The 12,568-nt window shown below is 37.9% G+C and overlaps 7 protein-coding genes across 7 annotated transcripts in view; 3 read left to right on the top strand and 4 right to left on the bottom strand.

Moving 5' to 3' along the window:
• Positions 1 to 291: 291 nt before the first annotated feature.
• On the bottom strand, positions 292 to 1,893 carry C9374_006783 (uncharacterized protein; the record flags this gene model as incomplete). The annotated part of the gene is made up of 1 exon (XM_044696681.1): positions 292 to 1,893. The coding sequence occupies one exon, from the start codon at positions 1,891 to 1,893 to the stop codon at positions 292 to 294; it is 1,602 nt and encodes a 533-aa protein (XP_044546928.1).
• Positions 1,894 to 2,007: 114 nt separating this feature from the next.
• Positions 2,008 to 3,660, bottom strand: C9374_006782 (uncharacterized protein; the record flags this gene model as incomplete). The annotated part of the gene is made up of 1 exon (XM_044696680.1): positions 2,008 to 3,660. One exon carries the CDS (start codon positions 3,658 to 3,660, stop codon positions 2,008 to 2,010), a length of 1,653 nt encoding a protein of 550 aa, XP_044546927.1.
• A 469-nt stretch (positions 3,661 to 4,129) lies between these two features.
• C9374_006781 (uncharacterized protein) lies at positions 4,130 to 7,123 on the top strand (the record flags this gene model as incomplete). The annotated part of the gene is made up of 1 exon (XM_044696679.1): positions 4,130 to 7,123. The coding sequence occupies one exon, from the start codon at positions 4,130 to 4,132 to the stop codon at positions 7,121 to 7,123; it is 2,994 nt and encodes a 997-aa protein (XP_044546926.1).
• A 202-nt stretch (positions 7,124 to 7,325) lies between these two features.
• On the bottom strand, positions 7,326 to 8,867 carry C9374_006780 (uncharacterized protein; the record flags this gene model as incomplete). Its single annotated transcript, XM_044696678.1, has 2 exons — positions 7,326 to 8,632; positions 8,822 to 8,867. The coding sequence occupies 2 exons, from the start codon at positions 8,865 to 8,867 to the stop codon at positions 7,326 to 7,328; spliced, it is 1,353 nt and encodes a 450-aa protein (XP_044546925.1).
• Positions 8,868 to 9,656: 789 nt separating this feature from the next.
• Positions 9,657 to 10,505, top strand: C9374_006779 (uncharacterized protein; the record flags this gene model as incomplete). Its single annotated transcript, XM_044696676.1, has 1 exon — positions 9,657 to 10,505. One exon carries the CDS (start codon positions 9,657 to 9,659, stop codon positions 10,503 to 10,505), a length of 849 nt encoding a protein of 282 aa, XP_044546924.1.
• Positions 10,506 to 10,820: 315 nt separating this feature from the next.
• C9374_006778 (uncharacterized protein) lies at positions 10,821 to 11,369 on the bottom strand (the record flags this gene model as incomplete). Its single annotated transcript, XM_044696675.1, has 1 exon — positions 10,821 to 11,369. One exon carries the CDS (start codon positions 11,367 to 11,369, stop codon positions 10,821 to 10,823), a length of 549 nt encoding a protein of 182 aa, XP_044546923.1.
• A 414-nt stretch (positions 11,370 to 11,783) lies between these two features.
• C9374_006777 (uncharacterized protein) overlaps positions 11,784 to 12,568 on the top strand; it is a gene marked incomplete at both ends in the record, with an annotated part of 798 nt that continues 13 nt past the window's right edge. Inside the window, 2 exons of the mRNA XM_044696674.1 lie at positions 11,784 to 12,030; positions 12,355 to 12,568. The exon at positions 12,355 to 12,568 is cut by the window's right edge and continues 13 nt beyond it. Of these exons, the coding sequence (XP_044546922.1) occupies positions 11,784 to 12,030; positions 12,355 to 12,568 (461 nt within the window). The remainder of the gene's footprint in view (positions 12,031 to 12,354) is intronic.

Genomic DNA, 12,568 nt, shown 5'->3' with positions numbered 1-12,568 from the left:
TTGTAAATGTAGTGGACCCATATTAAAAACACAAGATAGATCTTTGGTATCAAGAAATTTCTTTACTTCTCAAATCGTGTTGTTACATATGTTCGTTAGTTCAATGATTTTGAAAAATATTTACACAAACTGAGCATCCATGAGAAATTTCTATTAGGTTGGCGAAATGCTTTTGAACAAAAGCACACTTGTTGAAGAGCTCTTGCATTCAAGACATTGATTCCTTTCAGCGCTTTTCAAATCTTCTAATTCCATTTACGGAGAGCACATAAGGGAAAAGGTCAAATCGACTCATCTTCTATAATGTTGTGGAAGATTGGTCATTGGATACACAGTTGACGAAGGGCAAGCTGCGTTGGCAGCAACGTGTGAAATCACTTGACATCGTTGTTCCTCCTCTTTCAATAAACGTTTGATGAGATCGCTTGGCTCATACCTTACAAAGGATGAGTTGAGACCAGAATGAGAGTACACTGAAGTTCGAGAGGATGAATGAGTAAGGTTTGAAATTTGCTGAGAGTTAGATCCTGAGGAGGTGTTACACGAACCATTAGAAGCAACAGAATGGTATGCATTAAAGCTTGGAGCAGTGAAAGTAGAAGCTTGTGTGAGTGTGGAAGCAGAATCGACTTCTTGGCCAGTCGTTTCTTCACTCTCCATTTCGTAAACGGAGGCATTAGATGACACCGAACTGGAGAAGAGAGAATCATTCGTACCTTGAGGTTCCATGATCGAGTTATTATGACTCACTAAATGGTGTTCAATGTATCGTTCCAGAATTTCCTTCAAATCATTCTTGGATCTTCTTTGCAATTGAGCATTAAGAAATCTACAAATATCTTGTTCAGAACACTCTTGAGAAGAATTTAAGGTAGTATTCATCATGAAGGCATCATCATTGGAAGTGTCACAATTATCAAAGACCAATGTAGACGAAGAAGCAGTGCTGGTTAGGAAACCATGAACTCCATCGTTGCTACTAGTGTTCACTCGTTTCGAGTAAGGAGCAGACACGAGAGAGTGCCGTGGTGGTTGGTTATGAACTCGAGATTGACGGCTCGTTTGCGAATTAAGAGACCTTTGAGATTTTCGGTCATTCTCTTTCACAGAGGCTAAGGTTCTCTTGCTTTGTTGACTAGTATTTGTAGAGGCTCTTTGGTTACTGCTCACCTTGCTTGACCTGTTCGAAGTGTTATTACTCGTCATCATGGAACTATTATTTAGTGAGCTATTCGTAGAGATGGTATTATTATTGTTAAAGGACATGCTGCTTGTATTGAGAAGGGAGGTGTTTTGATGTGGTGTTTTAGGTTTCGAGGTGTTATTGGAAACAGATGCTGTGGCTCTCTTTGGTGTGTGTAAAAACTTTTTTTCTCCAGTTTTACATAACGATTCCTTCCGAAGTGAGGTCCGTCCAGGAGTAATGGCAGTGCTGGAAACAAAAGAAGCATTCATTGTGGATTTGCCTGGTGTTTTAGGTTGCATCATGGATTGTTGATATGCATAGGTTGAAGAATTTAAGGAATAATTATAGTTCATATTGTTGTAATGATCATTCTCCTTGTTCAAATTAGAGTTCATCATGAACTGATGATTATGGTGGGTAGAGTACGGAGATTTTCCTGGTGTTTTTGGATTAGAGGAGCCTCCTGGAACATAAGAATACCTGGCACTTTGGTTACTGTAGGGATCGAGTGGTTGCTGATTATTCATGATGGCATAGAGAGCTGTGGGGTCTGCTTGGAAAGGAGTTTGTTGTTCTGGAACAATGTACTTTCGAGGTTGTTGTGGAGGTTGTTGCATATGAGCATAGGATGGATGGTGTTGATAATTGAAAGATGCTTCCACGAATTGCGATTGTGATGGCATGGGGTAAAAGGCTTGTTGTTGCATTTTTTTAAATTTTAGGTGTAACGGTTAGTTTTTTGAAAACCGTTAAATTCAAAAGGCAACAAAAAATTGAAACAAAAAATTGAAACTTTTATGACACCGCCTAGGCGCACAGTGTTAAAATAATTTCTTGGACTGCCAAATTTCTACAAGGGGAGACTCCAATTGAACTTGCGTGGGCTTGTCTTGGTGATCCTGATGTAAGCGTGAATACTCCATTCTGCATCGGTCTGAAGTGTACACCATTACTGAGACCAACATTGTATTGTTGTTGTTTGATGTGGCTTCCTTCATCTCAACGAGCTTTTTTGACGAGTCATACACTTTGTAATTCTTCAACACAAATGATTGAACTGCTTTTGAGACCTTTTCAAAGTTGAAGAGTTCTTTCCGTACCGACTGCAGCAACACTTGCCTAATTTCTGAGTTCCAAACGATGCCTTCTCCCTCTAAAACTTGAACCTTTTTCTCTGTTGGTTGATTTTCTTGTCTTAAAGGCTCTACCACCACTGGTACTGGCTCCTCGTTTTTGACAAGAACTGATGCTTTTTCTAATGTCACCAAGGATGAAGCAGGAAGTTCAACGGATGGTTGGCAAGCGCTCTCTTTTGGAAGATTTGCTTCCCTCAACTTTTCAATATAGTACATCCGTTTCAACACTCCCTCTTTTTCCTCTTGACTTCTTCTCTCAGCTGCTTTTTGCTGCATGTCTAACCAAGCGTTCATCTCTCTTTCATGTTTGTTTTCTTTTTCCTCAATAATCTTCTTTCTCTCTTCTGCTTCAGCCAATGGACCTCCACGGGCCCATGCTTGCACACACCGTCTCTCATCAGGTGACACCGGCCTTTCGTCAAGATAGTTGAGTTTTGGAATTGAAGATATTAACAGTTTTCTATAATTTCTCAAAGAGCCCACCACAGGATTTCCTTTCAAATATAGTACACTTAAGGACGGAATTTTAGCTAGAATATTAACAATTTCAGGATCAGTAATTTGATTATTAGAAAGATCCAAGACAGAGAGCCTAGGTAGTTTACAAAGTCGGTTCAAACTCTCAATGCTCGAGATTTTGTTATTTCCAAGATTGAGAGTTTCCAGCTGATTACAACCTTCCAAGTTTTCAATAACGCTAATGTGATTGTTTGCCAAGTTAAGGGTTTGTAAATTGTTCAACGCTTCCAAATTTTCAATTTTCGTGATTAGATTTTGGTTGAGGTAGAGACATCTTAGTTTGGTGAGATGTCCCAAATTCTCAATTACAGTAATTGCGTTACCCTCCAACCACAAAGCCTTTAGCTCTGTGTACAACTCTAGATTTTCAATTTTTCTAAACCCTTTGAAGTGAAGGAACAATTTATCATTGAGATACGGAGTTTGATACAAATGCTGACGAGAGCACAGATCCCTGATCAAGTCAACAGTAATTCGAGGGGTGTGCACTTGATCGTTGAAATTGTTGACAGGTGATGATACATGTTGTTTAGATTGCATAGAAGAAGAAGGCGATGAATAATGTGCTGATGGAGAATCATTTGTGTTTCCATAGTCATCATGATGACCATGATCGTTGTATTCGGACGTTCTTTTCGTTGGAGTTTGATTTGATCTTCTCATGCAATCGTTGGCTCCACTACAAATTAACTCTTCATCATATTCTTCATCGACTTGAATAGCACGTTTCTGTGTCACTGAATTAAGGGCGGACCATGACGAGGATGGCGTTGTTTCCCACTCCCTCAAAATTCTTTCGTATTGTTCGGCGCTGAGCATTTTTTTTCAGTTGTAAATCGTTTAAAAATACAACGAGGGCTTTCAAACCTCATTTACAGTAAGAACAAGTGTAGTGACTCAGTGTAGTAGTAGCTGTAAAAACAACACACGCCTTATATCCAAAATTTTAATAGTATAATGATTGGCTCACTTTTTTCACTTGATTTTCTGAAAGAGCAAACTCCATTCGAATTACAACACTCACATTTCGTTCCCGAGCTCTTTCTTTTTAAAATCAAAGCCTTTCGGAAAAATCAAGTATTTTCCATGTGCACCATTTTCATGCTCTCGGATGTTCATTCAAGCAACAGCACCACTTTAAACGGATGACTGGATTCACTCTTCACTTCATCGCTTACCAATTCCGTTTCGTGAACCCAAACTCTTCAGCTCCTCTCTGGTTGTGCACATTCCTTATTCCGACAAACAGAGCCATGAGTGTAAGCGGCATAAAAAAAATTCACAAGTCATGCAAGGTCATGATAATGCTTGTGGTGGACGCAGAATTATGATGACCGATCGTAGTTTTAATCATGACGATAATAATAATAACAACAACTCTCAAGAACCACCTTCGAAGGATAAAGAGCAGGAGGAGAAGCATCAGGAGGATGTACAACAACTAGCTCATCATCAAGGCGTGTTGTCTTCAATCGTGTATCCATCGTGTCCATCCACTCAACCATCACAACAGGAATTAACGAAGAGTCACACACAACCACTATTTCAGGAGCGAGAGGAGGATGAATCAATGTCTTCACATCGGAAACTCATGGCGATTCATGAAAGCGAGTTCTCGACCCTGCATGAGATTCCACTTTCATCATGGTCCGAAGAAATACATGCATCAATCATTGATACTTTTCAGGAAGAAGAGCAACAACGGGTATCATTGAATGCAATTCTTCTTGAAAATTCTGATCTAGAAACAATGTCTGCTAATTTTAATGCCATTTCTTGCATCACGTGTCGAAGAGGACACAAACGCTGTGGACGTCAGTTGCCAGCATGTCATGAATGCACTTCGAAAGGTAAAATCTGTGTCTATCCTGAAGCCAAGAAAAGAGGTCGAACCGTGGGTAGCAAAAACAAGATTCAAAAAAAGAAACCAGTCACCATAAGTGTTCTTGGTTTGGAAAGTTTTGAAAAGGGAAAACAGAATCACAAGTGTGTGAGTGTTTCATTCTTAACGCCTCAGCAGCAACAAACTTCAAAACCAATGAAAGGTCAGACAACAACCACGATTTCTCAAAACAGCTCAGAGACTCTTGCATGCACCTCTTCTCAACAAGCATCCTCATCAACAACAACCACTGGGACGGTTCATTCAACTCTAAATTTATTCACTGGTCATGTGAAAACCAATCCAATTCGAAAAAGGAAAGCGAATAGTCAATCGAATAGCACGACTACACCTACGACTTCGAATAGTAGCAACACTCCTCTCTTGACCAGTCAAGAAAAACCAACTCTGAACTTTTCCCTTATTCCTTCACAGGTGATCCATTCATCCTCAACCCGGATTGGTACGAACTTTGACCACATCGACAAATCGTCATCAACAACCCTTTCTCATTCTGTTTCCACTTCTCATGGGCGACCAACATCCATCACGAGTTCGGAATCAGCTGAAGATTCTGATTATCATTCTCGTGGAATTCAAAAACAAGTTCAACCCAATCCTTCACAACACTCACCATTTCTAAACTTGTCTTTCCCATCATCAATGACACTTTCTCAACAACAACAACAACCACAAGTGAATATTCGAGATGAAATGAATCAGAGAGCTGCTCTGCATTCCGTTAATTTTCACAATTTACAATTTGATCCAAGCAGTCACTCAACTCAAGAAGATCATTCGGATCATTCAAATCAAGCACCAGTGAATTCTGAAAGTCAACCCCATTCTCAAGGAAACACTTCTGCATCGATGAACTCCCATTCAGCAACTATTGAACGAATTTTACAATTGTTTCAATACGCCATTCAAAACAATGCAGATCCATCCGTCATTAATCGTTTATTATCACTCCTTGTGAAACTAACCAATGCTTCACAAATCATGCCACTCCTTCAACAACAATTATCCATGGCGACCGCCACCTCCACTGTACACTCGAACACAAACCAAAATTTTGATCCAACATTTCAACACCTCCTTCCAACAACCATCAATGTACAACAATCTCTCAACCATACTCTTCCCCAAGTCATTGACGATGCTGTGTATTGTACCTTTGAACGAAACGCTGTTCTTTCTCAAGTGGTCTTGCAACAACAAACGGTGGATCTTTTCTTTGGAGTGGTGAGTGCTGGTGTGTCAATAATTCCAAGAAATACTTTTCAAACAATACTCGCTGAGAGAGAAAATTATGGAAGCAGTACCCAATATTTTTCATTGCTGTATGCCATTCAAAGTTTTTGTTATCAGAGATTTGGAAATAATGAAAATGCAATTCGATCTTTTTACAGAAGTAAGGAATTACTATTTTCGGAATATCTTGATTTGGATCGACCTAGTTATTTAGTAGCTGCGATTTGTTGTTATTTAGCATCCTATGCAGCTGCATCCTCTATGGATCAAGATGCTACTGAATTAGTCGCTATTACAAGATCCTATCTGTCACAAATCAAAGAAATGGACGACTCCCTGTCATGTCTCAAACGAGGATGTGTACTTGCAACTTTTATAACACAAGATTTCGATTATGAACAAGTTGAAGGAGTTTCAAATTATATTCAACGAAAATTACTGGAAGGATACAAATACAGTACAAGCTCCAATACGGTCCCTGAAGAATTAATGTCCATTCTCAGTCAACCACTTAAAAAAGATACTCTCCCAAAATATTTGTACTTTGTGGACAAAATTTATGAATGCTACACCAAATACGACAATGCAAAAAAGAATGTACAAGAAAAGGGGAAAATTTTAGCTCATTTAATTATTTCAATTACGATGGTTTCTTATCGACTAGGAATTTATAGAGAACTAGGGCTACGAGGAAGAGAACTTCGATCGGTGACTGAAGAATTGACACGCCTCTCGTCACATCCATTATTTGGACATATTCCTCCTTTTCTATTGAGTGGAATTGCACTTGGATGGAAAGCACATGCAGAAGCCATTGAGGAAATTGAGCATGAAGTTAATCAAGAAGATTCAAAATTGATGAATAACGATTTGAGGCAACAATTTTTATATTACCATGACATGTTGGAAAGAGATTTATTGGCTGCTAGTTTGCTGGGAAAACGATTTGTGAAAGTTTTTCGAGGATTTGGACATGTGGTGCAACGAATGATTGATTGTGCTCGAAGAAAGACTTTAATAATTGGTGAAGAGTCATCATTCATAATTCAACCTCTTAATACCATAATAGGAACGACAGTATCGTCTTTGAATTTGAAATTGGATTTGGAATCGTTGCAAACCTTGTTTACGCAATTCAATCAGTAAATTTCTTCACTAAGAACCAGTGCTTAATAATTTTCTTGAACGCTCAAATCATTTCTAGAGTTTGAATTGTTAAAATATTAATAGTTTTATTTGAGATGCATGTATGAACCTTCGTCAAACATGATCATCGTTTACATGTAGTACTAATTAGGAGGCGCACAGAGAATTTGACTTGTGGCATCATTGATCATTATGAATGAACTTAATGCATTTCTTCACCTTCATCCAACATGGAATCCTCTTCACTAATAGTATCCTTACTAATTTCACTGTAGTCCTTTTCCAAAGCAGCCAAATCTTCACGAGCTTCATTGAATTCACCTTCCTCCATTCCTTCTCCAACAAAGTGATGTACATATGCTCTCTTTGCAAACAACAAGTCAAACTTGTCATTCATTCTAGCAAAGACAGAAGCAATGGCAGTGTTATTGGAAATCATGGAACAAGAGTTATCGACTTGAGCCATTTCACTTCCTGGCAACATGGTTGGAGATTGTTGATTAATACCAATCTTGAAAGCACATGGAGACCAATCCACAAATTGAATGCTCGATTTGCTCTTCATGACCTTGACAGCATCACTCACATCCTTATTGACAATATCTTTACCACGGTACATTAAACAACATGAAATGTACTTGCCACTTCTTGGATCACACTTGGCCATCATGTTATTAGGTTCAAAGACATGACTTGTCAATTCAGCAGCATTATTATTGGCATAGTATTGTTCTGAGACAGAAACCATTGGAGCCAAAGAGGACAACATGAAGTGAATTCTTGGATATGGAACCAAATTGGTTTGGAACTCATTCAAATCGACATTCAAAGATCCAGGGAATCTCAATGAGCAAGTCAAGCTGGAAACAGTTTGAGCAATGACACGATTCAAATTCTTATAGTTGGGTCTGTCAATTTTCAAATTATTCTTACAGACATCGTAAATGGCTTGATTGTCCAATACTACAGACACATCATTGTGTTCCAATAAGGCATGAGTACTCAACACAGAGTTGTAAGGTTCAACTACGGAAGTTGTCAATTGAGGACTTGGATAAATATTGAAACCCAATTTAGTCTTTTTTGGAAATTCAACAGCAAGTCTTTCCAATAGCAAGGAAGCAAATCCAGAACCAGTACCACCTCCAACAGAGTTGAAAATTTGAAAACCTTGCAAACTTTGACAATTGTCAGTAATCTTACGAATGGAATTCATGGCAGAATCGAGCATGTCCTTTCCAATGGTGTAATGACCACGAGCAAAGTTATTGGAAGCATCTTCATTTCCACGTAACAAGTAAGAAGGATGATACAATTGCTTGTATTCAGTGTTTTTGATGGCATCAATGACAGAAGGTTCTAAATCGACCATCAATGCACGTGGAACGTATTTACCACGTGAATTTTCAGAAAAGTAAACAGAGGAAGAGGCATCGTTGATGGAGGAAGAGGTACCGTCTGGGTTGATTCCATGTTCGGCACAGAAGAGTTCCCAACAAGCGTTACCGACTGTGTGAAAATAATATAATTCATTGTTGAATGACAATGTTGTTGTTTCAATATTTGTTGTGGATCATATGATCATTGTTGTGGACATGGATAATGATTTTATCATTGTTGTGGATATGGAGGAGTAAAATTCATATGAAAAGAATATCAAATGGATGATGAAAAAGGTGTGGATGATTCATGACTTACCTTGAATACCGGCTTGACCAATGTGCAATGAAACGACTTCTCTCATTTTGTGTTAGAGTGTGTGATTAGTGTTCTTCTTTCTAGGAGTGTGTTGTTGTGGTATCAATTATCTGGTAATGAGATGATTGACTTGTTTTTTTTGTTGTTGAAGCAAGTGACGATAGGCGCTCTGTGAAAATTTTAAGCCGTTGTTGACAGCTGGCAGATGCATGTTTTTCATTTTAAAGTTTAACGGAAAGAATTTTGGCGGTGGCGGCATTTTTGTTGGATTTTCATTGGACGCTCAAAAATTTCCTCGGCGGTACTTTTTACAACGCCACCACGAACGATTCTTTTCCAAACCATCACACCATTAGAGAATGCAGGAGTGAATGACTCTAATTGTAAGAACAACAGCATGTTACATTTATACAACACCCAAAGTCAAATGTCGGAGCAATAGCTGTACTTCGGGCCGAATTTAGCCATTTTTCAAATTAAAACACCTTTTAAAGCATTTTTTCAAACAAAAACAAGTCAATTAACAGCTGCATCATCATCACCCACTTTCGCGTCAACCTCTTGTCGTTAATTATCACCAGTGTCATCTTTTCATCGGAGAGAAAGAATCGAATAACCGTCGACGACAACACTTTGGTGCAAATCCATTTAGACAATTGAAAAATAATTATTATCATTTCAAAAATCATATTCATCATCCCTCTAATTATTTCATATTTATTACTAGAAATAGAATTCATTATTTAGTTTCAAATAATTATTATAATTACAATAATTTCACATTATCATCAAAAAAACCATCAAACACCACACAAACAAACACAAATCACACAACATGAAATTACCCACTCAAATCATGGATCACTATGCAGTATTGGGAGTTCCTCGTTCAGCCTCCAAACAACAAATTAAAAAAGCCTATTATGCATTAGCAAAAAGGTACCATCCCGATGCCAAAAAACCTTCTTCAACGAATAATAATTCCATCATGAATGGAGTGGTGACCAACAATAATGCTTCCGAACTCATTTCCGATTCTGGAAAACCATCCAATTCAGCAGTACTTTCATTGGAAGATGAGCAGGCATGGCTCGATATTCAGGATAGTTATGAATTATTGAGTGATGAAGAAAAGAGAGCAGAATACGATCGGGAATTGGATATTGGAACACATTTTGGAAGAATTATGAATAGTTCGAGTAGTATTTTCGGAACCAATCTCAATACGGTTGCCTATGATTCAGCCATGAGGAGGAAAATGTATCATTACATTCATCAATCGGATCGATATCAATCACGAAAGGAAGATGTTGAAAATTTGAGTGAAGAAGAAAAGGTATTTAGAGAACAAATGCATCGATTGAATCAAAAGAAAACTCGAGAAGAGGATGAAAAGATTTCGTCTCACTTTTTTGACGAATCGAAAACAGAGTGGAATCAATTCATGCACAACAAACCAAAATTTAGTCCTTTTCAAGTGGAAATGGAGAGAGAGGAAATGGTGAAGCGAACGAAAAGAAGAATTCCTTTTTATGCTGCCTTGTCATTGGGTGTTTCTTTAGTGATTGGATATGAATTGGACAAGTTCAGTAAGAAGGAGTATGCAAGTGATTTGGAAAAGAGAATGTTGTTGAGATATTATAAGGAGGCTGGAGCAGTTCGAAATGATCGACTTATTAAATAGAAATCTTGACATTGCAACACAAGAGCAATTTCTCAGGAAGTCACTTTCGAGTTGAGTTGAAATTTTGAATTCAAACGTAGGGATGAATTTTAGTGAGTTGACACTTGTGACATGCTCATTCACGATCAATACCTTATTTAACTTCATGGATGGGTTCTTTTCACAATAATCATCAAGTCAATCAATACATTAATTCTCTCTTTCAATTTTTTATGAAATCTTTTGTACATTGTGATCGTATGGACATTTTTAGTCATTCTGTTGACAGTTTACATGTTTTCATTGAAATGTATAAAATTACAGGTCACACGTCCCTCACTCATCAGAAGATAACAATTCAGCACTCTTTTTCTTTAAACTGTATTTCCTCTTCACCTTTTGTTCGTCCTTTGGAATTTCTTGTCTTTCCTCCTCATGATCCTCTTCATAATCGCCAACTTGTCCCTTCTTCTTGGTGTGTTGGTGTTGCATCTTGCCGGTTCTCATCTCTTCTTTAGAAACTCCTTCTTGAGTCTCTTCCACAGCATCTGATGGAGATGTTACTGTCAAGGAAGGTTGTTGTTTGTTTGATTGAGATCTTCCGCGTCCGAACCATGAGCTTTTTTCTCCATTTTGTGATGATGGAGAGGAGGTTGTTGTATTTTGTTGATGTTCGGATTTGGATCTTCCTCGTGAAGAAGAAGCTTGTACAGAGAGTGACGAGTTGTTGATTTTCTGTTTATCAGCATTCTTCCAGGAATCAAAGTCTTCTTCGTCGTGTACTTTTTGTTGAAGTTGTTTCTGAAATTGTCGTTCTCGCTCGTGTTGTTCGTCCATATCCATGGATGGCACACGAGTCTTTTTATTGAATACTAGGAGAGGCATTGTAGTAGAGATGAATTCAAAATTTGGATGTTTTGAAGTCTAGTTATTGTTGTGACAAGTGCTGTTGTTGTTGTATTGGATAATTGGATACAACTCTCTCAGTTTATAAATATGACGAACGAGTTAACTCGATAGGTGCTGAACTTGCAAGATTCAGTTTGTGCTTTTTTTAATGTGATGAAAGAAACGTCGTTTTGTGGAATGATTGAATATTTACAATTTGAGAAAGGAAAGTAGGTGACGAATTGGGCACACCAATAACTTTAGCCAAACCCTGTAAAGAGATAGCCTGGAGTTAAGTGAGAAGTTGTGAGGATGGTTAAGAGTGAAATTACTGTATCTTTCTTTTTAAACCTAGACGATTTCGTACCGTTGTTGGTTCGAGAATTGGCAGAAAAGGAACTTTACAAAAAAATGGATCTAAACGAATTTGAGGAGCAACTTCATAATTTTATTAATTCAGGAGTTGAGATTGATAATGAGTTAAGAGAGGGAGAGGATGAACAACCTTCTATGGAGGATGAGGAAATGGAAGAAGGCGTGGAAGGCGAGGATGATGAAGAACCTCCTGGTGTTGTTGAAGAAGATGAAGGAGAAGAAGAGGAAGAGGAAGAAGAGGAGGATACAATTGAACAAGATGATGAAAACGTTTTGAATTTTGGTAAGTTTTTAAAATACTTGTAGGAGCCGACGGCTTGAAAGATCTTTTCATTGATGCTGTCTATTGATCATCCAATAATTATTGTTATTTATTTTTGGTATTTTTATCTGACATGTTCCGATCATGATGATGGAAATATTAATCTTGTTGTTTGATGAATGATTTAAATTGCAACCTTCGATTTCATATTTTATCATCGACTATGATTTTTCTACATTATTAATACTTGTTGTTAATTGATCAAAATTGATTCATCATGCAAAAAAACACGTTTTTCATCGTGATGGAAATTGAACTTACACTGTACAATATAATCTCTTTCAGACAATGCTCCAATGCTGGAAAATGTTGAAGATGAAGAAGATGACGTCCTCATCGGAGATGATATGGCTGGAGATTTTTATTATGTCGAACAAGACGATACTGATGGTTTACTAGATCCAACCTCTCTTTTTGAAATGGGGAGAAACTTTCCAGCACGATTGGAAAATTTACTAACCCGTGGAATCTTCCAAAATATGCAACATATGAGTGCACA

The sequence above is a fragment of the Naegleria lovaniensis genome (genome assembly GCF_003324165.1).
Source record: "Naegleria lovaniensis strain ATCC 30569 chromosome Unknown tig028, whole genome shotgun sequence".
NCBI lineage: Eukaryota > Heterolobosea > Eutetramitea > Acrasida > Naegleriidae > Naegleria > Naegleria lovaniensis.
The sequence above is the reverse complement of the archived record's forward strand: the minus strand, read 5'-3'. Positions and strand labels throughout refer to the sequence as shown.